This window comes from Cibotium barometz, chromosome 31, assembly GCF_041138505.1.
Source record: "Cibotium barometz isolate CiBa-2024 chromosome 31, ASM4113850v1, whole genome shotgun sequence".
Classification (NCBI taxonomy): domain Eukaryota; kingdom Viridiplantae; phylum Streptophyta; class Polypodiopsida; order Cyatheales; family Cibotiaceae; genus Cibotium; species Cibotium barometz.
The window spans coordinates 23,093,955-23,116,648 of record NC_141076.1 but is presented as its reverse complement, the minus strand read 5'-3'; the positions used below and the strand labels follow the sequence as shown (position 1 = coordinate 23,116,648).

At 44.5% G+C, this 22,694-nt stretch overlaps 1 protein-coding gene across 2 annotated transcripts in view; it reads right to left on the bottom strand.

Moving 5' to 3' along the window:
* LOC147620638 (sulfhydryl oxidase 2-like) overlaps positions 1-11,269 on the bottom strand; it is a 34,943-nt gene extending 23,674 nt beyond the window's left edge. Inside the window, exon 1 of one of the 2 annotated variants that reach the window (XM_086824898.1) lies at positions 10,916-11,269. In XM_086824898.1, the coding sequence (XP_086681024.1) occupies positions 10,916-11,106 (191 nt within the window). In that variant the 5' untranslated portion in view covers positions 11,107-11,269. The remainder of the gene's footprint in view (positions 1-10,915) is intronic. The other variant, XM_086824899.1, reaches the window with a different exon arrangement.
* Positions 11,270-22,694: the final 11,425 nt, after the last annotated feature.

Sequence of the window (22,694 nt, the reverse complement as noted above, 5' to 3'; positions counted from 1 at the left end):
ATCCCTATACAAATGCCATAACACAACCCAACACAAGGCAACCAAGCCGGAACATAGGCTGTAGAAATGCCGAGCCAACAATATAATCCATATACCTCCGTGTGGGTACTGATTCTTCTCCAAAAACCACGGGTCTTCATGCAATAGAGCTGGTACAGCAAGTACAACTCTCCATTCAGCCGGTACAGCAGGTACAATGGTTGGTGCAGCAAGTACGGTGGCTGGTATAGTCGGTACGATGGCTGGTACATCAAGTACAACAAGTACAAAAGCTGGTACAACCGGTACAATGTGTGGTACAACAAGTACAGAAGCTGGTACAATCAATACAAGGACTGGTACAACAAGTATAAATGCTGGTACAACAAGTACAATGGCTAGAAATCATAATAAATGATTAAATACCCTTGCCTTCAGTATTTCTTCGCGATGGAAGCCTCATCATTAGATTCGCATTCGCGAAGGTGATCTTTTCGCACAAAATATGGTCATTACGAGTACCTGGTCATGCCATTCGAGTTGACCAATGCCCCTACAATATTTATGAGTCTGACTGCCATTTTATACTGGCTGGCTAGTTGTTATCCAGTCGTGGGCCCATTTGGGGGCTATCAGCCCAGTTACTACTAGCCGACTGGCTGCCCCAGATAGTATATATAGCATGTCTTGCCCCCCACACCATTTTGTATCGGATCTTGTGTATATAGTAGAGTTTATACAGCTTCTCTCTCTCTCCTATAGTTCTACGTTTCTTTCTCACAACAGTTTGTCTCATTTCCGCTGCCCGTTCCGACATGGTATCACAGCCCCAGGAGGCTTGAAGCTTGGAGACAGTGAGAGCTTGAGGGTTTTCTGTCTTTTGGTGCTGATTGGAGAATTTCTAGGCTGTTCGGGACGTGGAGAAGCAGGTAGAAGACGGCCATCATTGCTAGACAGCCATCTTGCATGGTTGTTGCAGCCTCTTGTTCATTTTTTTTCCCACCCAGCCTCCCTTCACAACACCTTGTGAACCCCCGAGATGGCAGATTTGCTCAAGATGGCTGAGAAGCATGTGAAGATCCCCACCCTCCCGACATTCCCGGTGGACCGACAGTTGGACGGGACCAACTATGGCATCTAGAAGGTAATGATGAAGTCTGTCTTAGAGTCTTATGATCTCGCTGATTTCATTGTGGTTGGAGTTCCACGACCAAAATTGGAGGAGTTTTCACTATCTACTAGAGGAAGGAGCGGGAGACTCAGGCACAGTTGTGGGATCGTGTCAATGCCTGTGTGCGTTCTTTCATCTTCCTTAATTGCACACCCCAAGTGATCAACCACATTAAACACAAGGGGACACCTAGAGTCTCCTCCCGATCCGCTGGATCATGCCAAGTCCACTCTCCCGAATCCCACTGCACGCGCGTGAGAGGGCAGCACTCCCATATCCATAGCCACCATAATCTCTCCGTGGCCACCTTGGCCGGTGCTGGATCAATATGCCATTCTCTTGCAACAAGGTGCAGTCACTAAATTCCTCCAAAGGAAGCTCAGATCTCTCTGGTCTGCCATGGGATCCAAACGAGAAAGTGAGCAGACCACTGTCCTCATCTGCTCCATGGACCACCACTAGGATATCATGACGGGTAAACACGCCTAGCCACACTGGGGGAGTCGGGTCTAGGGGAGTCAGCCACTCCTGAGGGATAGGTGAGTCGATGTCAATGCTGAGCCTATCTCTGCCCCAGATCCCTGTCAGGCCTCTCTACACCTTCGGGGGTAACTGTCTGTGGGCAATCCAATCTCCAAGAGACCTGGCTGGTCCCATGCTCAAGAAGCGGATGAAGGAGTTCCAGACCAAAGGCTGCCGAAGCCACTCCTCTGATGCAACTGGAGCTATCTGTTTGAGGGCAGGCCTAAGGTGCTCCCAAGCACGAAGTAAGCTAGCTGCAAATCTGTCCTCAAAAGCCACGCTAAAACCACAGGCTCGCATCTCTATCAAGATCCATCGGGTACTCTACGGCCAAGGGCGCCCAAGACTCAAGGTGCGGGCTGAAATCCGAGCCAACAGAAAATCCTTCAGAGGCTCACCACCACAAAGGAGGCCTCTAACAATCAACTTACCTAGCAGGGCGGGGCTCTGAATAGCCGGGTCAATGAGGCCTAGCCCCCCTCTACGGCGACAAGGCTAAATAATCAACCTCCATTCAACCTTGGCCCTAGTTGGCCTCCCATCACTTCCGGCCCATAAGAAATTCTGAATAAATCGTTGTACCTGGCCAATACAAGCCCGAGAAAAGGCCTAGCACGAAGTGATGTACCACATGGTGGCCGGAAGTACCTGGTTCGCCACCACCACCCGGCCTGCTGGGATAGCCTCGCCGAGCTCCAATAAAGAAGCTTCTTCCGAATACTTAGAAGAAGCGGGGCAAGCTGCTGCTCGGGAGAGATATCAATGCCAACCTGGCAGCCAAAATATCAAACTGGAGTGCCCCTCGGGATCCACTAGAAATCCTCAACTCATCGCCAAGTCAGGGCTGGTGCTGAGCCACCCAAAAACCACACGACTTGTGCCAGTTGATCTGTGCTCCTGATGCGAGGCAGAAAACCTCAATCACCTCCGCAAATCTCTGTAGATTTCCCACATCTCCTACCAAGAAAGCTGCTGTGTTGTCTGCAAACTCTGAGTCCAGCAGCTCCTCCTGCATGCGGAGGGGAAGACGCAATCCCTGAAGCCCCGTCTCTTGGGCAGAGAGAAAACTACTCATGGCCTCGACGACGAATAGGAAGAGGTAAGGTGCCAGAGGACAGCCCTGTCTAACTGAGCGGGTGAGGGGGAATCTGTCGCCACGAGCTCCCTGAATGAGAACCTGGCTGTGTGAGGCTGAGTAAAGTCCTGAGACTCCACAAATCCACTCCATGGGGAATCCCATCCGACACATAGTACCCTCCAGAAAACTGCAATCCACTCTATCATAAGCTTTCTCAAAGTCTAGGAGTAGGACAATGAGGTCCTGCTGCCACATCCTGGCTGAAGCTGTTGCCTCCCAGAAGATAAAGATGTTGTCCAGAATGTGCGCGCAATAGAGCCTGAAAGAAAATCCAATCTTGTCCATATATGCTCTATCTTGCTGCAAATCTCGAGGTCTTCAATGAGGCTGTTCGGAATCCTCGAGCTCACATGCCTGTCATGTCTCCAGGGGTCCTCTAAGGACAAAATAACTAGGGCATGGTCTGAAAATGAAGTGTCTGCCAAAGTATCAATCATACCCCTCGACTACAAGCCCACTCATCAACATAAAATCTGTCAAGTGTGGAGAGGTTGGGCTGGTGCTCCTATCCAACCTCCAGAAGCAAAGGCTCCCGGGGCTATGCCCAAACTCTGGAAGATGCCAAGGGTCCTGTCCCCTGACTGCAAGAATCATCTCCTCCCAGGCTTAGTACTCTGCCCCTGAAATCGTGGCCGTGCCACCTCCAAGTCTATCCTCTGCTACCTCTATCGTTTTAAAGTCATCGCCCAAGTACCAAAAATCAGCCTAAGGGAGGGCCTGCCGTACTGAGAACCAAAAGAGGGCTCTACCTGCAAAAGCGTTCGGAGCGTAAACATTGAGGAAGCCAACACTATCCTCTCCAATAGTAATGGTAATCCACTACGCATGTACGGAGACAATGACTCCTGAGCCAATCACTGCCGGCAGCAGCTACGCCTCCCTGCGTCCCTGAGGGGCCAAAGGATGGGGACCAGAAAATGTGACTCCTGCCTAGAAGAATTTTCTCGCATCTACAGGTGCGCCCCTCTTGGAGGAACAGAATATCTATGGGTCCCCCCACTATGGCCCTTTGAAGCTCGCCACATAGGACGCCTCATCTATGAAAGCATTGAGGCCCCCCTAAACCCTAAATGTTCCATGAAACAATCTGCATATCAATCTCGATGTGATGCGGCACTAGCAGAAATGGCAACTGCCCTCCACTCGAAGAGTCTTGGGCAAGGATTTAGACAGGAAATAATCACAATCCGTGCAAGGGCAAAGGCGTGCCAAGAGGGCACTAATCCTGTCCGCTCTGCAATCCCTGAGAAGATGAGAATATTATCTAAGAAGACGAAGATGCATTTGCCAATGAGATCCCAAAAAACCCGAGACATCATTTTGTTGAACGTCGTTGGTGCATTGGTGAGACCAAAGGGCATCACCACAAATTCGTAGTGGCCACGCTTGGTCCTAAAGGCCATTTTTGGAAGGTCGGCCTCAAAGATCCGAACCTGATAGTAGCCACTCTTAAGATCTATCTTAGAAAAAATCCTTGCACCATTGGGTCGTTCTAGGATGTACTCTATTATGAGCATGGGAAACCTATTCTTCACTATTAGCTTATTGAGCACCCTGTAATCCACACATAAGCATGCGGACTTATCTTTCTTCTCGACAAACAGAATGAGAGCGGCAAAAGGTGAGGAAGATGGTCGGATAAATCCAGATCGAAGGAGTTGGGCTAACTGCTCCTCCAGCTCACTCTCCAATGCCTTAGAAAGGCAATAGGGGAACTTGCTGGGAGGTTTTGAACCAGGAACCAACTCTATGCGATGATCCTCAGGTCTACTCGGTGGGAGAGTAGGTGGGAGGTCGTCTCGTAGCATGATGTTGCTATATTGAGACGAAAGACCAAGAGCGGAATGCCAAGAATGCTCCGATCCCCGCAAATGAGGCTCAAGAAAGCCTTCAACGATGGTGAAAGTGTCTTGCTTCCAATCAGGAATGAGTGCATACTATAGAAACAATTGGATCCCGAGGATCATGTCATACCCTAAAAGAGGGGAGACAATGAAATCACGTTGGAATGTGGCCCGCTGAAGTTGAAACTCAAATCGCTGAGCTTTATGAGTGGTGTGTACGTAGACTAGCGGAAAACCCGTCCACATCTAAATGATAATGAACCAAGGTACAGCTCATCTTGGTGGCCAACTACGGAGAGATGGCATCCTCAGAACTGCCCATGTCAAAGAGGACAAGGAACAGTTGTCCCTTTGCAGTGCCATAGGCACGGATGAGAGCCTTTGTCTTGCCCTCAACCTCACCCTCCTGCTTATCATCAAATACCACTGGTGGCACTGAATTCAAAGAGGGTAAAAGCTGAACAGCATTTGAGGCTAATGGTGGAGGTGTGGATGATGATGCTACGGTTGCTTCTGTGGAAGTGGATGCCTTAGCAGACTTTTCAGCTTGAAACTTAGTGCAATCTTTCTTCCCATGTCCCACAGTGTGACAGAAGAAACAACGGTTCTCTGCCATGTACCGTGTCTGTTCATCGAGCTCGAGATAACCCCCAGTGATGCCCTCCTTAGCTTTTTCCTCAAGAGTCTTCTTGGGCGTAGAATCTTTCTTATTGCCCGGTGGACCCAAATAATTTTTCTTTTGCTCCTTTCGGTCTTTGTTGTTCTAAGCCCCCTTACTCTAGGTAGATGACTGCTGGGTAGGTGCCTATTGTTGGGGCTTTGGGGTAGACTGTACCTGCTTGAGCTTACTTCCGTTCAACATCAGCTCCTGATTCTGAGCGAGGGTCAATGCCCATGCATAAGTCTAAGGCTCAAAATTCCTCACTAATGGTCGTGTCTAAACCTCGAATAAACTGCTTGAGCTTATCTTCTTCCAATATGCCCAACTGCTGGGCCATTGTAATGACCTTATTGCAACAGGTCAACAGGGGAACCACCCTGAGTGAGTTTGTAAAACTCATCCTCAAGATTGGTCCTGTACTCCGGGGGAGAAGAAAACGGGCTTTTTCAAGGTCAGCCACAACGGTGTTCCAATGAAAACGGAATTGGCCTGTGATGGGGTCTGTGTGAAGTTGTGACCAATGCTACCACCAAGTGACGGCTTCCCCAGTGAGTTGGGGTGTTGCCACATGGACTTTGTCTTGTGGATTTGTGATTTTAGCTAATGGAAAATGTGCTTCAAATTGATGAATAAATTGAGTAACTGCAGCATGATCACACTTACCATCATACTTACTAAAATTTGGAGAGGTGCATATGACGGTGGTGGTCGCGGCCGTGGAGGACGAGGAACTCGGAGCAAGCTGAGGTGGAGCTGCCAGAATTTGTGCTGTCGTTTACTGATTCTGGATTTGCACAGCCTCCCAGTTGATTCTTTGCTAGAACTCTTGGTCGGCTCTCTCTCTGCGGCGTTGGTCTTACTCATGTTTGTGTGTGGCTTTCCTATCCCTCTGTTCCTCCGCACGTCTCAGTTCTTTTTCTTCATCTGCTTTTCTTTTTGCTTCATCGTCTTTTCGTCTCTGTTCTTCAATAAGTAGGAGGACCTGTGCCAGATCTAAGATGCCTTCTTTGGACTTCTCTTTTTCAACGGCAAGCTGCATCTTCAGAGAACTTATTTGCTCCATCATTGTTCTCAGGTGCTCTTCTGTGCTTGGCGGAAGCGTTTTTTCTGTTTGGAAGCTTTGTGCCTCCATTCCTTCCTGCTAGCTTTCTTCTTGATGTGATGTCTCTCCTGACATGGTGGAGGCCTGGGTTTCTTTTCCGGACCGCAATTTAACCATCCACCGGATGCTCTCACTTCTTTAGCTAGCCGAGTTGGGTTACCAACCTAATGCTCTGATACCAATGTTACATGCACTGAGGTTGATCGTGATAACACACAACAGGGCCTTCTTTATACCTTTATGTGGTGAGAATCTTTAGCATCAACTTTAGAGAGTAGAGAGTGAGAGGAGAGAATGAGAATGTGGAAGACGACACAGTATTGGGTCCCAATACCCACTAAAGGCCCCCCCTGCAAGCAGGAGCATTTGTTTATATTATTCTTTGGAGAAATGCAGTACAATGCTGAGTACAAATGATATGAATGCCCAAAACAACGACGAGGAAGACCGTACGTCGGCTGAGTATCCAGCTTGTTGGGTCTAAAGGCCCTCACTTGTACATTATTCATATGCTGGGTGTGAACCACCCCTAAGGCCATTTAAATGGCCCTTATAACTTTTGTACCCTAAACATAATAATAGTGTGTGAATTTTTCGTGTGTATTGAGCACACAAGAAATATCGCGTTCTCTGCTTCTCTACACAACTCCACTTCGAACCTCCATCGCCTGCATCCTGCGCCCTTCAAACTGGTATCAGAGCTGGTCCAGGTACTCGCCTACACTCCTTGCAGCCTACAGCAGGTGTTTTCTCTCTCTTCGACTTCAGTCCTGCTCTTTCTCTCTCTTCAATTTTCAGCCCACATGTTTTCTCTCTCCTCTCACTACAGCCCATGCCCTTTCTTTAAAGCTTGAGGCTGTGAGAGTCTCCCATTTGCGACATAGCAGGGATTAGCAGGCAAAATCGACTACAGGAGAAAAGGGAAAGTTACAGGTGGCTGAAATTTCAGCATTTTTACAGCACATTGAGTCCTTACAAGCTCAAATTGCACTTACAGGTTGAGAGAAATTGGGGGTTTTGTTTTATTTGCAGAAATTTCAGAAATTGGACCGCCAAAATTTGGGGCTTTTGCTGAAATTTCAATAATTTACAGACATTCGTGAATGTATTGCAATTTGTGGACTGATTGAGCAGAGAATTTGACCTTTATTCTTGAATTTTTCAAGAAATTACAAGAAAACGCAGGTGTTATATGCATCAAGAAATTTATGTGGCACACATTTATGTATCTTATATGCGGAATACTCGCCATTGAGTTGATGTATTGCATACATTGTGCAGCAGCTTTTAATCCATTTGCAGATTTGAGGTTGTTGCATATGCACTTTGGTTTTACTGCTGAAGTGGGAGTATTTATGCAAGGGATGTATGCCCTGTTTGTGTGCTGAAATTTCAGCTTTTATTGTTGAAATTTATCCTTTTTTATTGCTGATGAACACTTGGGATAAAGTGCCGGTAACGCAGTGTTACTACTTCTTGCTCTTCTACACTGAGTTTTGAGCTTGTAAGAGGCTGAAATCTCAGTTTGCAGCCTGCTGTCAAAAATTACAGCAGTGTATTTTTTGGTCCTTTTGCACCAAAATGGCCTCTAATGCGTCTACGAGTGGTGAGTCAAAGTCTCTTCTTGAAATCAAGAGGTTTGACGGCTCTGGCTTTGACTTGTGGAAGGATAGAATGCAGGGAATCTTATTTCTGAAAGATTGTGATGATGCACTTTTGGAAGAGAAACCTACATGTTTGTCAGATGATGATTGGGCTAGCCGCTAGGCTTAATAAGAAAGCTATTGCTTACATCAAGATGGCTGTGTCTGATGAGGTGCTCACAGACATTAAGCGTCTTGACACTGCATACAATGTCTGGAAGAAACTGACAGATACGTATGAGAATACAACTCCTGTGAATCAAGTGCACCTTATGCGTAAGCTTGTAAACATGGAGTTGGATGAGTCTAAGCCTGCATCTGAACATTTGAGTGCTTTCACAGGTATCTTGAGTCAGTTGCAAGACTCTGGTTTGCAGCCTTTTAGTGACAAGCTAAAGGCTATTTTCTTGTTGATGACTTTGCCTGATAGCTGGGAAGCCTTGGTTGTTTCTTTGAGCAGCAATGCTGCTTTGACCTTTGATGGTGTACGTGGTTATATTCTAAATGAAGAGATTAGAAGAAAGACCAGTGGTGAAAGCAGCGGGTCAGCATATAATGTTAGAGGCAGGTCTGAAAAGAAGAATAATGCAAATAATAGAGGCAAGAACAGGAGCAAGAGCAGGGGTAAGTCCCAGGATGTTACATGCTATCAATGTGGACGCAAAGGCCATAAAAAGCCCGATTGCAGGTACTACAAGCAAGAACTTGAAAGAAAGAAACAGCAGGGTAAGAAGAAAAAGGATGCTAATGATGCTAAAAGTGATGACCATGACTCTTCTTCCAAGGAAGTTCCCAAGGTAAACATTGCTTCTAATGTGGTTATTGAAGAGATTGTTGATATGGATGATGCACTTGTTGTTGACTCTCAAGAAAAGTCTACTTTCAGTTGGGCAGCTAGATGTCAAGGGTTACTCCACTATCTTTGGTGGTGGCTCTTGGACCTGGCAAGTTTTTGGCTGTGGCTGAGGTTCACTCTCAAAAGGAACTTTGGCACATAAGACTTAGCCATATGAGTGAAAAAGGGCTTGATGTTCTCTCCTCTTTGGGGAAATTTGATGTAAAAGGCCCTGGCCTTGACTTTTGTAATGATTGTATCTATGGAAAGCAAGTGAATTTCTCTTATTCCTCTGGTGTCGCTCGCAAATTGCATGTTCTTGATTTAGTACATTCTGATGTCTGCACTATGCCTGTGAATTCACTTGGAGGTGCACGATACTTTGTGTCTGCCACCAGTAGCCAATGCTGTCGGCCAGGCCTGGTCATGGGAACTACTGTTTTTAATGCTTTTATTGCTGCGCTTTTTGTATTGTCTTCCCCATACCAAGTGGCCTTCACCTAGATATTGTCGCCTGCCTGCTGGAACAGCTGCCAACTGGTTTATGCTGGCTGCCAACAGAGCTCATGCCCTCCTTGGGATGAAGATGATGTGGATGCTGCTGATGTTGATGATGATGCTAGTTCTAATACTGATGCTGATGATTATTGAGGCTAAATGCTTGAATAAATCAGGGATTAAGCCAGTTCATGCTGAAGATTAGCCATGGCACAGGCATGCACATCATAGGACACCCGGCTACTAGCCTAGTAAGTGCCCGGAACATCAATACATCATTCAAGAGGGTTACATCAGTGTGCAAGACAAGCATGATTGACTTGTGCCCAGATTGACTTGCGTCGGACGTGCACATATGACCTTGATGTTCCTATGATGGCACACTGGCTAACATGTCCTTGGACAAGGGCCCACAAGGGACCAGGTGTCCAGCCACACCACAGGGCTTACACGTGGTGTGGCTGGACACTTTCCTGAACACTCGTGTCCACGGCATCCAAGTGTGAGATGCACATGACATTTGATAGCTGACGTTACATGATCCCCTTAGTAGACGCTATGATAGCTGACGTTACATGATCCCCTTAGTAGACACTATGTTCCAGCTAGAGGCTAGAAAGTGCCACAAGGGGCCTAGTATACCTGCATGCACTGTCACTAAAGACAAGTGCAACCATTTCTTTTACCCAAGATCTTTCTCCACCAAGTCCATTCACATCTTGTCAAATTGGTTAGCAATAATAGCTCTGACAAGATCAATCCATTCTACTTTTGTTTTGGAAGTAAGAAAAGCACAAGAAATTTGAGTAATACCACCAGCAAATTTTCCAATCTATAATCATAACCAAATCCATACCCTCCTATTGTTGGAGTAGCACACACCAACCAGCAAGACCTATGAGGAGCATTGGAGTGATCTCAAGATAAGTAGGATGGGATGCCACATGCATCAGCTCCAGCACTTAGATATGTCTCATGTTTAGTGTTCAGCTCAAATATAGACCCGTTGTTAGCACTAATCTATAAAGGAACAACAGAGGCTATAACTGTGAGGTAGGGTTGCCCAAAATGGGTAGGAGTAGGCTGCCCAACAAAATGGCACACATCACTGCAATTAAGCCTTAAAAGGTATTCTAGATCCACTGCTGGGAAACTCTTACGCCTGATAATATTTATGGAGTGTTTTGCTAGGATCTAAAGCACAATGAGCAATTTCAGAACAATAAGCACACTTTCTGGCTCGCAATAAGCATTTCAGGATAAGCACATTCACTTGCTGACCAGAAGTAGAGGCGGTTGTAAACCTGAGGTTCATCAAGTAGTGCAACGGATGCCTAACAAAGGATAATCATGCATAAAATCCTTTTTTTTACAGTTAAGGCTGGTTTTCCACTCTATAATTGAATGCAGTGAGTTGTAATAGTGATCTTTTACATTTTAAGAGTACAAGTTGCAGTCGCTCATCGTAAAGCCTGGAATCCACAATTGTCCTTGCAAGTTGTAGTTCAAAAGAGCCACTAACCAGTGCGCATAAAACTCCACGATGGCCCATCGAGCAGGAGCTGCCAACAGAGTGGAGTTGAAAGCGGTGGCATCTAGCTCAACGGCGGAATCTCGGCTCCCCTGATCAGGCTCCAGGCTGCGCGATCCTATGCCGCTGCTCCCCAGGAGACACAGTAGTAGAAGCAGCAACCACTCCACATGGTGACCCATGCTACACGGTTAGATCGATCGACTTTTGTACGATAATTGTCTGTTGCGCGAGATCACCGACAGCTTCGAACCAACGGATCCATCCCCTGTGCGATGGAACATGAACACCTACCGTGCTTGGGTAGCCGTTTTTTTAAGACAAAAAGTGAAGCTAAGTGTAGCCGCACGATAGGGTTTCGTGTACATAAACTACTATACAATCACAATGCGTCCGATTTTTAGTGATTAAATGATACAATAGGGTTTCATGTAGAGAAACTACTACAATGCATCCTATTTTTAGTGATTAAATGATACAATAGGGTTTCATGTAGAGAAACTACTATTGTACAATCACAATGCATCCTATTTTTAGTGATTAGATGATACCGACTCTCAAAGTTAAAATCCCGAGGAAAATTTGATACATAGAGCGACGGAGGAGATTGATTGAGTGATTGATTGATTTCCTCTGCTCGAGGTCTATGGGACCAATAGAAGCAACTCATGTGACGAGTACATTAGTTAAGGGGGGGGAGAGAGAGGGGAGGGGGGAGAGGGGAGAGGGGTTCAACACATCACAAGAAGGGGTAAAGTACCTCGAGCCTCTCTTGCAAGAAAAAATGTTTCGTATATTGCATAGCTAGATCCATCGCTCTTGGGCTCACCCATAGGAGAAGAATCCATTTAACAAAACCATAAGAAGAAACCTAATACAACCCAACTTCAGTGCTTGGCTCTTAAACATACCAAAATACCATGTATAGAGTGTTTGTTCTCTTTCAAATTCTCTGTTGTTGTAGGATCATTTCCCTCTTGGCTCACTAAAGCCATAAAGCCATCAAAAAAACCAAACAAATGTAAGGCTTCAAACAACAACATAAAAAAGAATCAATATACAAACTCTGACGACATGATGCATTTGAATGGAGTTGATGTGCAAAGGAACAAGAAAATTCTATAGACAACTATGTGTCAACATGCAGATACATGTAGATACGTAGCATACATCAAAGACCAAACCAAACATGGTAATATAGGAAGATGCATCAAACCAGGTATAATTTACACATGACACACAAATTGAGATCAGAAGGAACAACAACTAAGTAAGATACATAGACCAATTGAGCCTGGAGCTACTAGATAACATATCAAAGGAAGATCCACACCTCTCCAAGTAAAAGTCTAGAAATCAAGAGATTCCTAGCCGCACTTTAGTTAATTAAGGGTGGTCCTAAAAAACAGTAGATAGTCATCCTCCATATGTGATTATATCTTCCACATACATTATCTTCTGCAAGCTCATCCTTCTCTTCTACTAGCTCACAGTCTTCTTTGGTAGCCACATATTCTGTTAGTAGCCATCTCCTGTCTGTACAGTGACGGCCTTTATTGTGGGTGTGCTTGCCCAGGAGCCTTTTCTATTTTTTCCCATTTTTCCATATTTCTCCCTATTTTTTTGGTTATGGGGGTTGTATTTCTCTGGCCGACTGCACTTGTCTTGGCTGACTAGATTTTTGTTTTAGTCGACTTGATTTTTTGCTGACCGACTACATCTTCAATCGTGGACATCTCAGACTGCCTGTCGACTGTTTTGACCTGACCGACTAGTATTGGAGGGTGGTATAAATACTACCCTTGCCCCCACACCTATTTTTGTATCAGTTTCATGTGTATATAGCAGAGTTTATACAGCTTCTCTCTCTCTCTCTACACTTCCACGTTTTGTTCTCTATAGCAGTTGTCTTATTTTTCCGCTATGCATTCCAACATGGTATCAGAGCCCTAGGTTGCTTGAAGCTTGGAGACAGTGGGAGCTTGAGAGTTTGCTTATTTGTGGTGCTATTCATCAGGACTTGGAGATCGGGTAGAAGAAGGCGGCCATCACCATTGGATAGCCACCTTACATATTGTTTGTAGCCTCTTCTTTATTTTTCCCACCCTCCCTTCACAAGACGTTGTGAACCCTTGAGATGGCAGATTTGCTTGAGATGGCTGAGAAGCACATGAAGATCCCTACTCTCCCCACATTCCTGGTGGATCGACAGTTGGACGAGACCAACTATGGCATCTGGAAGGTAATGATGGAGTTTGTCTTGAACTCTTATGACTTGGCTGATTTCATTGTGGTTGGTGTTCCACGGTCGAAGTTGGAGGACGGGGAGATTTTACCCTCTACTTGGGGGAAAGAACGGGAAGCTTAGGAATAGTTATGGGATCGTGTCAATGCCCGTGTGTATTCTTTCATCTTCCTTAATTGCACACCATAGGTGATTAATCATATTAAACATATGACGTTGGCCAGAGGGATTTGGTAGCATTTAGCTTCTCTATATACCAGGGTATCACCTATGAAGCGGATTTCCTTGGAAGTGAAGATGCGGGTGATGAATCCTGCAAAGTCTTCGATGATGCAGGAGCACATCAAACAGTTGATGTTAATCCCATTTTGGATTAACAAGTATGCTCCTCCAATTGAGGATATTAATAAGTGTCATGAAAAGGCACTATAAAAGTTGTACATTATTAAATATTGGCCACCCAAGGCCTTAGTTAAGTACGTTTTTGGGCGTCCAAGTGTGAATAAGGGCCAATTGTATATAAGGCATTTTCTCATAATGAAAAGACACAATCCCCCTTTGTGCTATTGAGATCTCTTCTTTGTGTCTTGAGAGAGATTGAGAGAGCTCTTCTTTGTGCTATTGAGAGCTCTTCTTTGTGTCTTGAGAGAGATTGAGAGAGCTCTTCTTTGTGCTATTGAGAGCTCTTCTTTGTGTCTTGAGAGAGATTGAGAGAGAGCATTCTAGCATTTGTGCCTCTTCTATGCTTGTATGATTCATGCTTGTGTGGGAGAGTGAGAGAGAGTGATTTCCTTATGCGACGGTGTGAGCGACTCTACGGTGACAACGTGGAGGTGGAGTTCGGAGGTTTGGAGCTTAATAAGTGAGCTTGGAGGCCTCAAGGGACTCAAGTTCAAAGAATTAGTAAGTTCCCTATGACAGTTGTGTTCTATTGCTCTTCCGTTAGGTGAATGCATTGAGTTCCCTCTTGGAGGTGTGGTAACCCATAACATTTTTGGCACCGCCCTGCCGGGGAAACACGTTTGTTTCTTCCTTTCTCTTGGAGTTTCACTCCCATTACATAAGATTCATGATTGCCTTTGCATTCTGGTAGTGCGTTGTGTATGAAATGAATGAATAAGATTTGTGTGGTAGTAAAAAATCATGAGAAATTGGTTGTGTTCGTTGTGTATGTGTGTGGTGGAGTGGTCTTGGAAGAGAGCTTCACTGTTTTTTCTAGTTAATTTTGATATTTACATCACTGGAATCATCAATGTGAACGAGCAGGTTGGTGCTTAGTTTTTTTTCTTTTCAAAAATTCACAAAAATCGAAAAAATAATGAGCCATTGATTGTGCCTTGAACTTGTATTACACGCCTTAGGCGTGGCACAATCATTTTGGAAACAGTTAGATAAGTATTTTGCACCCAGAATCATATTAGTCGACAAGGGAAGTTCCCACGTGAAACTGCAGGAAAATCGTTCACGTCGTGAACCGTTTTCTACAACTTTACGATGTGAATCACTCCTGACATCAACGCCGCGATTAACGTCGCAATTCGCGGGATTACCTTGCAAAAAATAAGTAGCTTTATCCTGACACCTCTAACACCACGAGGTCTGACAAAATTAAGAATCGTGAACGTGTAGAAATACGTTCACGACGACGTGAACTATTTCAGAACTCTTCACGGTGTGAACCATTTTAGAAACCTTCACGGCGTGAACCATTTTTTGTTCACAACGTGAACCCATTATTTTTCACGACGTGAAACCTTATCTCTTCACGACGTGAACTTTTTCTACAATCTCACGCCTTAATCAAATCTAACTCACAAACTTGGTATAGTCATATGAAGGCTAAGGAAGTCTTGAAAAAATTGACATCCATAATAAGGTAACGTGGAGTTCTAATCCCAAGAGCAAAAAAAATTAAGCACGTGAAAGTGCAGAAAATAGTTCACGACGTGAACTGTTTTTTGACACTTCATGCCATGAACTGTTCTCTGTAATCTCACAGCCTTAGAAATAGGTCGACAGAATCTGATCAAAAATTAATTGGGACATTAAAATAGCTTATCAAATCATACATACATGCACTTAAGGTCTGGAAAGCTCATCGGAGACGATCTTACACCTGAAGATAGTGCATCAAATCACCCAAGATCTTCCTATCAAAAAGTGTGGGTTCAGGCCACTTAGTAAGCACTCACTTGAGTGTCTTAATAAGGAATCTGACCACCGTTGAAACTAGTAGTGAAGAATCCATGGAAGAAGGGCTGACATACTCTGGGTTTGGGAAGAGGAGAAACCACCCTCCTCAACCAGATCTAGTGGTATTATTGATATCGCCTGGGGATTTTTTGGTCTCCAAACTAGTTTTGAGTGATAAAGAAGCATAATCTACAGGCATGGGTTTGTCAACCAGCGCTGGACTTGGTCCAAGGCAAGAAGTGCCCATCCAAACGTCAAATTTGATTCTGTCAAACACCGGCACCCCCCGAATGAGATAGGGCATGGAAAGTGCGGCCAAGATAGGTCAAGTATTCTTCCCCACCTCAGAGGTACTAGAGTTAGATCTAAAAAGGATCGAGGTGGAACGACAGCTACTACGAGAGTTGAGCTTAAGGAAACAAGAGCGTGATGCTCGAAGGGCAAGAGCTGAACAAAAGGATATGGGAAGTTTAAACTTACTCCAATCACGAGGTAAGGAGCCGAAAACAGTCATACGAAGAAATGAGGGAGAAATTCCAAACTTAGAACCCATAAATGAAGAGCCCAGAGCTGAGGAAGGGTTTGTAACCCTAGAAGAAGAGGATAATCTAGCAAGAGCGGTGGGTGAAGTGGAGGATCGTCTGTACACCAAAAAGAACATCGAGTAGATGATCAATCATCTTACGTTCCTGCAGGACATGGAACTTTTAATTCTACAAAGGCATACAGAGGCAACTAATGATGAGCCATTCCAAGGTGCAATGGCAAGACCATCCCAAGGACTGGAGATACCTAGGAGATCCAACATAGGAAGAGGATGGGGGGAGCAATTCCTCAAAGACCAAGGGTGGATCCAACTATTGATCTTAATACAACCACAAGGACGGATCTATTGAATATGGCCGCAGAAATGGACCGAGGAATGGTCAGGGAACTAGGCACTACTCTAGAATCCCGGCCCTCCCAGATGAAGCCACACATCATTTCTAAGCTCATCCAAAAATTCTATGGGGACGGGGATCCTATTCAACATGTAAAGATTTTTGAATCCACATGCGAAACCTGCAGGCTGGTCGGTGATGTGACAATGATTCATGCTTTCTCACTGACCCTAGAAGGGAAAGCGCATCAATGGTTTCGAACCCTTGAACCCGAGGATAAGGTTAACTTCACATGACTCAAGAATGTGTTTGTGCCCAGCTTTGCCCTAGAAGTGGTGATGACAGATGGAGCCCTGTGGCACAGCTGCACAATATCAAACAAAAGTAAATGGAGTCGATGAGAGACTATGTGTCTTGATTAAAGCACCTAAATTCAAGGTGCAAACTACGGGAGAGGTTAACTGACGAGATCAGTTCTTGCCTTGCTTTTAGAGGGGAGTTAGGGACCACCAAGTGCATGATTATCTGGTACTAGCCCGACTAGCCACTCTAGATGCATGTTGCAAACTGGCAATTGAATATGAAGATAATATGCTTGAATTGCCACAACTGGAAGATGTCAAAATATCTTTAGAACCATTACTTCGCGTGTTTTGAGTCACCAAGAGATTGGAACTCGGAGCAAGCAAGTCAGAAACATGACTGTGGATGAGCTCAATAACGCAATACTAGAGAAATTAAAGGTAAAGGAGGGAAGAGAAACATCTGGGCATGGGAATAACCATCTTTACCCCTGTAGTAGGGAATTGGTGTGGTGCTCCATGTGCAGATTGAATCACACTACCACTGAATGTCCATAGTTATAAGAGCAAGGCCACTGCTCTATTGTGCACACACTTTGTAAAATTAGGGAATTATGACACTTCAATGTGCAAATATCCAAGATTCCAAATAGTTGCATAGCTGCCGGTACCTAGAACTCTATTGGCCTTACTAGCACCACCTAGACAAATCACTGCAGCTGTAGGACAACCCAACTCTTCTTCTTATTTGCCTAGGGGGATGTTCCGAGTACAGGACACTTCACCTCTACCACCACCTGTTCTACCACCACAACCACCACATGCTAAAATCAACCAAGTATTGATTGAAGAGTCATCATAATATATTGATTTGGTACGTGAAGTAGAACTTAGTGGAGAGTACTATGAGGAAGCTGCGGAGGTCACACCTGAATTCTCTGTCCTATAAAATAACATGCCAGTAATTGTGTTTCAAACCACGGTACAATGGAAGGGTAAGGACATGAACTCAAACATGAGGAGAGGACCGTTACAATGTTTTGGCTGTGTGGTGGGCCGCATTGAATCGCTGAGTGCCCAAACAAGAATGTGGTTCATATGCACAACCCCAACATTTGACTGCTTCGCCCAATGACATGCTAGTACCCACTTGTACTAAATGTGGTATTGATCATTTGATCAAGGATTGTCCATACCGTGCAAGGGGTTTGACTTCCATTTCTAATCAAGCCACCATCCAAACCATTAGTGTGCAGCCTAGAAATATCACACCACTCAATGTCTTGACACGAGTCTAGGCCCAATTGGAAGACAAGGGGAAGGACCGAGCAGATGTGACCATTTCCATAACTGGCCCCGCAGGAGAAGAGTGAAAAAAGTAGGTAAGGGTGACACAAGGGTTACAATCCAAGATGGATCCGAAGAAGATACGATCGACACCGGATCCACCCAATCGAGAGAAGAAGGGGATCAAGCGATCAATCACAACAAAGAGCCTGATCTAGAGGAGCAAAGGGAAAGATCGTCAACCCCTAAAGGAGTTGGTGAGTGTCCAAATGCCGAAGAGGAGATAAGGAAGCTCAAAGACACTAGAGCCTTAGTAGAAGAATGACAACGGCTATAGGAAGCCAAGCTAAGGGCTAGGGATACAATGTATCTAAGAAACGAGCCAACAAGGGAAAGAGAATTAAATGTACCTACTCCAATTCCATAAGAAATGGAAGAGGGATCTCAAGCAAACACAATGACCAGGATGTTTGAGGAAAATGCACAGAGTGAGTCCATCCATTCCTTCCCTAGGGATGAATACGAGACACACACATGGAGGGAACCCTCAGTCACCCCCCCCAGAGAACCCAGGGGACATAGGAAGCCTCACGGCTATATTGTCCATGCCTATGCAAATGCCATTGGGGAAACTGCTACACAATTCACCAACCCTATGGACAGACATAAAGGAATGGGTAGAAGGCGAACTAAGGCCACCCGCCGACACTACAGAGGAGGTTCTGCCACCACAAGGGAAATCCAAGTCGTCAAGATACTAGTTAATCAATTGGGACGTTATTACGAAAGTGACGAAACAAATGCTACAAATCCGATTCATCATGATGAATGGGTACCACAGGCATTGGCTATCCTGGATGGTGGGGCAGAGGTTAGCATCATCACAAAACGTTGCTGGGAAAACTAGGGAAAACCCGATCTAAAAAGAGCAGATCTAATCGTTAAAATAGCAGACGAAACATCTTCAAGACCCATTGGACTTTTGGAGAATGTGAAACTCAATCTCTTTACGTTTTGCTACCATCATACATTTTTGGTAATGGACTTCTTGCGCCAACCCGACTCACATGACATAATATTGGGAAGACCCTTCATGAGGGAGTCCAAATTGGTGCACGATTTGGGGATTAGATCACGTGTATGTGTGTAGGGGGATTCACAAAATTCAAAGATAGATCTGAGAATGTGGAGAGCACACCCCATGGAAGGGCAGCTGTTCAGTAATGATTCGGTCACAAACGGAGCGGACCACATCTGTATAAATATGCCAGCCCACGGTGGAGAGCACACCCCATGGAAGGGCAGCTGTTCAGTAATGATTCGGTCACAAACGGAGCGGACCACATCCGTATAAATATGCCAGCCCACGATGGAAAATTGCAGAGGAAGAGAAAACGGAAATGTATACATCACTTTCTCCTCCGAATTTCAGTGAAAATGAAATGCATGTGCTAGCTACCATAGATGTGATGTAACCCAGGGGGACCCAATATATGGAATTTGGAAATATCCCTACGATCTCTATTTGCATGGTTAATTGGCAAACCATTGATGAAAATTCAGAAGAGGAGGCCTCTAGCATAGAAGGGACTGTAACACAAGGTTGTACCAACGCTCAACGCCTCAGAAGATGGCGAAAACAGAAATGGTATATTGCCCGACGAAATGCCCTATTACAAAGAAAACCCACGGATACCCACTGGCTGAGATACCTCGAAGCCACTAAGGTACACGATGAGTTTTCTAAGGATTGGCGTGAGGAATTAAGTAAGATATCACTAGAGAGAAAACATAAGGAGAAAGTTATCCTTCAAGAGCTAGAAACACCTAAGCTTATAAAAGCTAGGTGTTGAAAACGGAACAAGGCTCTGGTAGAAGCCGAGTGTGAGGCTAGAAAAGTCATGGCTAAAACAAAAAGTGAGAATGAGAAGAAACCAGACTTGCTCTCAGTACCAGACCACTTCAAAACCTACATTGTTGACGAATGGAAAGTGGTCCGACTGATGGCAAAAAGGGTTAAGGAGAATGGGCTATCCACATCATACGATGGCTCGGCTAAAGTTAAGGAAGTTGATATTATGGGACTAGGGGAGGAAGCCAGACCCGTATATATTGCTAAGGACTTGACTTCAGCTGAAGAAGACGAGCTCGCTACTCTCCTTAAAGAATTTAAGGATATTATGGGACTAGGGGAGGAAGCCAGACCCGTATATATTGCTAAGGACTTGACTTCAGCTGAAGAAGACGAGCTCGTTACTCTCCTTAAAGAATTTAAGGATTGTTTTGCTTGGAATTACAAGGAGATAAAGGGTGTACCACTTGAGGTAGTGCAACATACAATTCCATTCATGGAAGGATCAAGACCAACCAAGGAGAAACCATACAAGATGAATCCTAAGTATACGACAATTGTAAAGGAGGAAATAGATAAACTCATTGCTACGGATTTCATCTATGAGATAGAACACATGGTTTGGTTGTCACCAATCGTAATAGTGCCAAAAAAGAATGGAAAACTTAGAGTATATGTCGACCTTAAAAAGGTCAACACGACTACTAGGAAAGATCATTATCCATTGCTCTATACGGAACATGTTTTGGAGAGAGTGGCTGGTGAAGAAGCTTAGAGCTTCTTGGACGGATTTTCAGGCTACAATTAGGTGTCAATAGCATCAGAAGACCAGCATAAGATAGCTTTTGGGGGACATTTTCATACAAAGTCATGCCTTTTGGTCCAACCAATGCCCCAACAACATTCCAACGATTGATGTGCACAGCCTTCAAGGACTACTTACAGAAGTGATTGGAAGTATTCATTCATTGACGGTCTGTGAGTACACTCTCAATGGGCAGACCATATGGCTTGTTTAAGGAAGGTGTTTGAGCGATGTCGATTATATCGTATATCCCTTAACCTTTTAAAGTGCTAATTTTGGATCAAACATGGTGTGATATTGGGACACATTGTCTCAAAGAATGGTATATCCATGGATGACAGTAAGGTCAAGTTGATCTTGGGAGCTGCCACCACCCACTAATTACAAAGGTGTGCAAAGATTTATGGGCCACGTTGGGTATTACCACTGCTTCATAATTTTCTATGTTGAAATCGCCAAGCCATTGTACAAGCTACTCATTGTCTTTAAATGGACTGAGAAATGCCAGAAAGCATACGATTGATTGAAGCAGACACATGAATTGGCGCACTAGCTTATGGTTTTCCGTATAGGAAACACCCTTGAACAAAGATAAAATGCGGTGGCTTATCAAGATTGCTGTACCTTATCAATTAATTGGGGGAGAACTATATAAGCTAGGTAAAGACAATGTCCTAAGAAGATGTGTGAGAGAAGAGTTCATCACGATATTGGATGAAGCTTATTCAGGAATAGTAGGAGGACATTTTGCTGGAGAGATTACGGCTCACAAGGTAATTCAAGCAGGATTATGGTGGCCTATGTTGTTCGGGGATGCCATAGAATTTATCAAAAAGGTGCAAGGAATGTCAGCGATTTGCTATCCCATAACAAAGGGACAAGATGTCGCTCACCCCTATTATTGTAAGGACAACCCTTCGAGAAATGGGGAGTAGATTTTGTTGGACCTATTAGTCCAGCGGCAACCCTATTATTGTAAGACAACCCTTCGAGAAATGGGGAGTAGATTTTGTTGGACCTATTAGTCCAGCGGCACATCCTCACAAGCTCGATATGCGATCGTGGCCACGGACTATTTAACCAAATGGACAGAAGCTAGAGCCTCGAAGCGAGTTGATGCACGCACAACAACAAAATTCTTATATGAGCAAATTATCTCGAGATTCAGCTGCCCATTAAAATTAGTTAGTGATCGTGGCTCACATTTCATTAATGAGGTAATTGATCATTTACTTTCCGAATTCTTAGTAGTCTATTGAAAATCATCACCTTATTATCCATAGGCTAATGGTTAAGCAGAGAGTACAAACAAAATTTTGTGTACTATCTTGAACGAAAACCTTGGAAGCAAGTTAAACGGACTGGGAGCATAAGCTGCTGACAGCAGTCCTATCGGCATAACGAACATCATATAAGGTAGCGACGGGATACACTCCCTTCCGTCTAGCTTATGGTGTTGAGGTAGTAATGCCTATGGAATACCTAGTTCCAAGCTTAAAGATTGTAGTGCAAGAACGTTTGACAGAGAATACATTAGCTGAAAGGCTAATCGATTTAGAGAAGCTTAATGAGACCATACTAATTGTATTGCATGGACTCATGGTTGAGAAACTATGTAGAAAGCATTGGTTCGACAAAAACTTAAAACAAAAAGAACTGGAAATGGGGAACCTTGTCCTCATGTATGGTGTAGGAAGCACCAGGAAAAAGAAACTCAAATACAGAGGCCTAGGACCCTTCCGAGTGTTTGAGATCACACCTCAAGGGTCGGTTAGAATTGAGACAATTGATGGCATATAGATGGAGGGTTATGTCAATGGGAGAAAACTCAAAAAATATTTTGGACCCCTAACCCAAGAGATGCTCTTGCAAGAACATCTCTTAAAACCAAAAAAAAACCAACTCGCAAAGAAACAAATCCAACAAGCTCAAGAAGAGGCTAAGGCAAGGGTGGCTAAAGCCAAACAATTACTCCTAAAAATAATTTTGCACATGAACATGGCTTCCTTGACTTTCCTGGACAAAGAATAGGAATGGAACATTGAGCCAGCACGACTCAGGGTGAAACTCTTCCTACGGCTAAATGCCATGTAATGAGCATTGTGCTAATAGATACGGGATCAAGTCATAACCTGATCTCATTAGGTAGCCTTAGAAAGACCGTACCTTGAACCCACCAAGGCACAAGTACGTAGTGTGCACTTG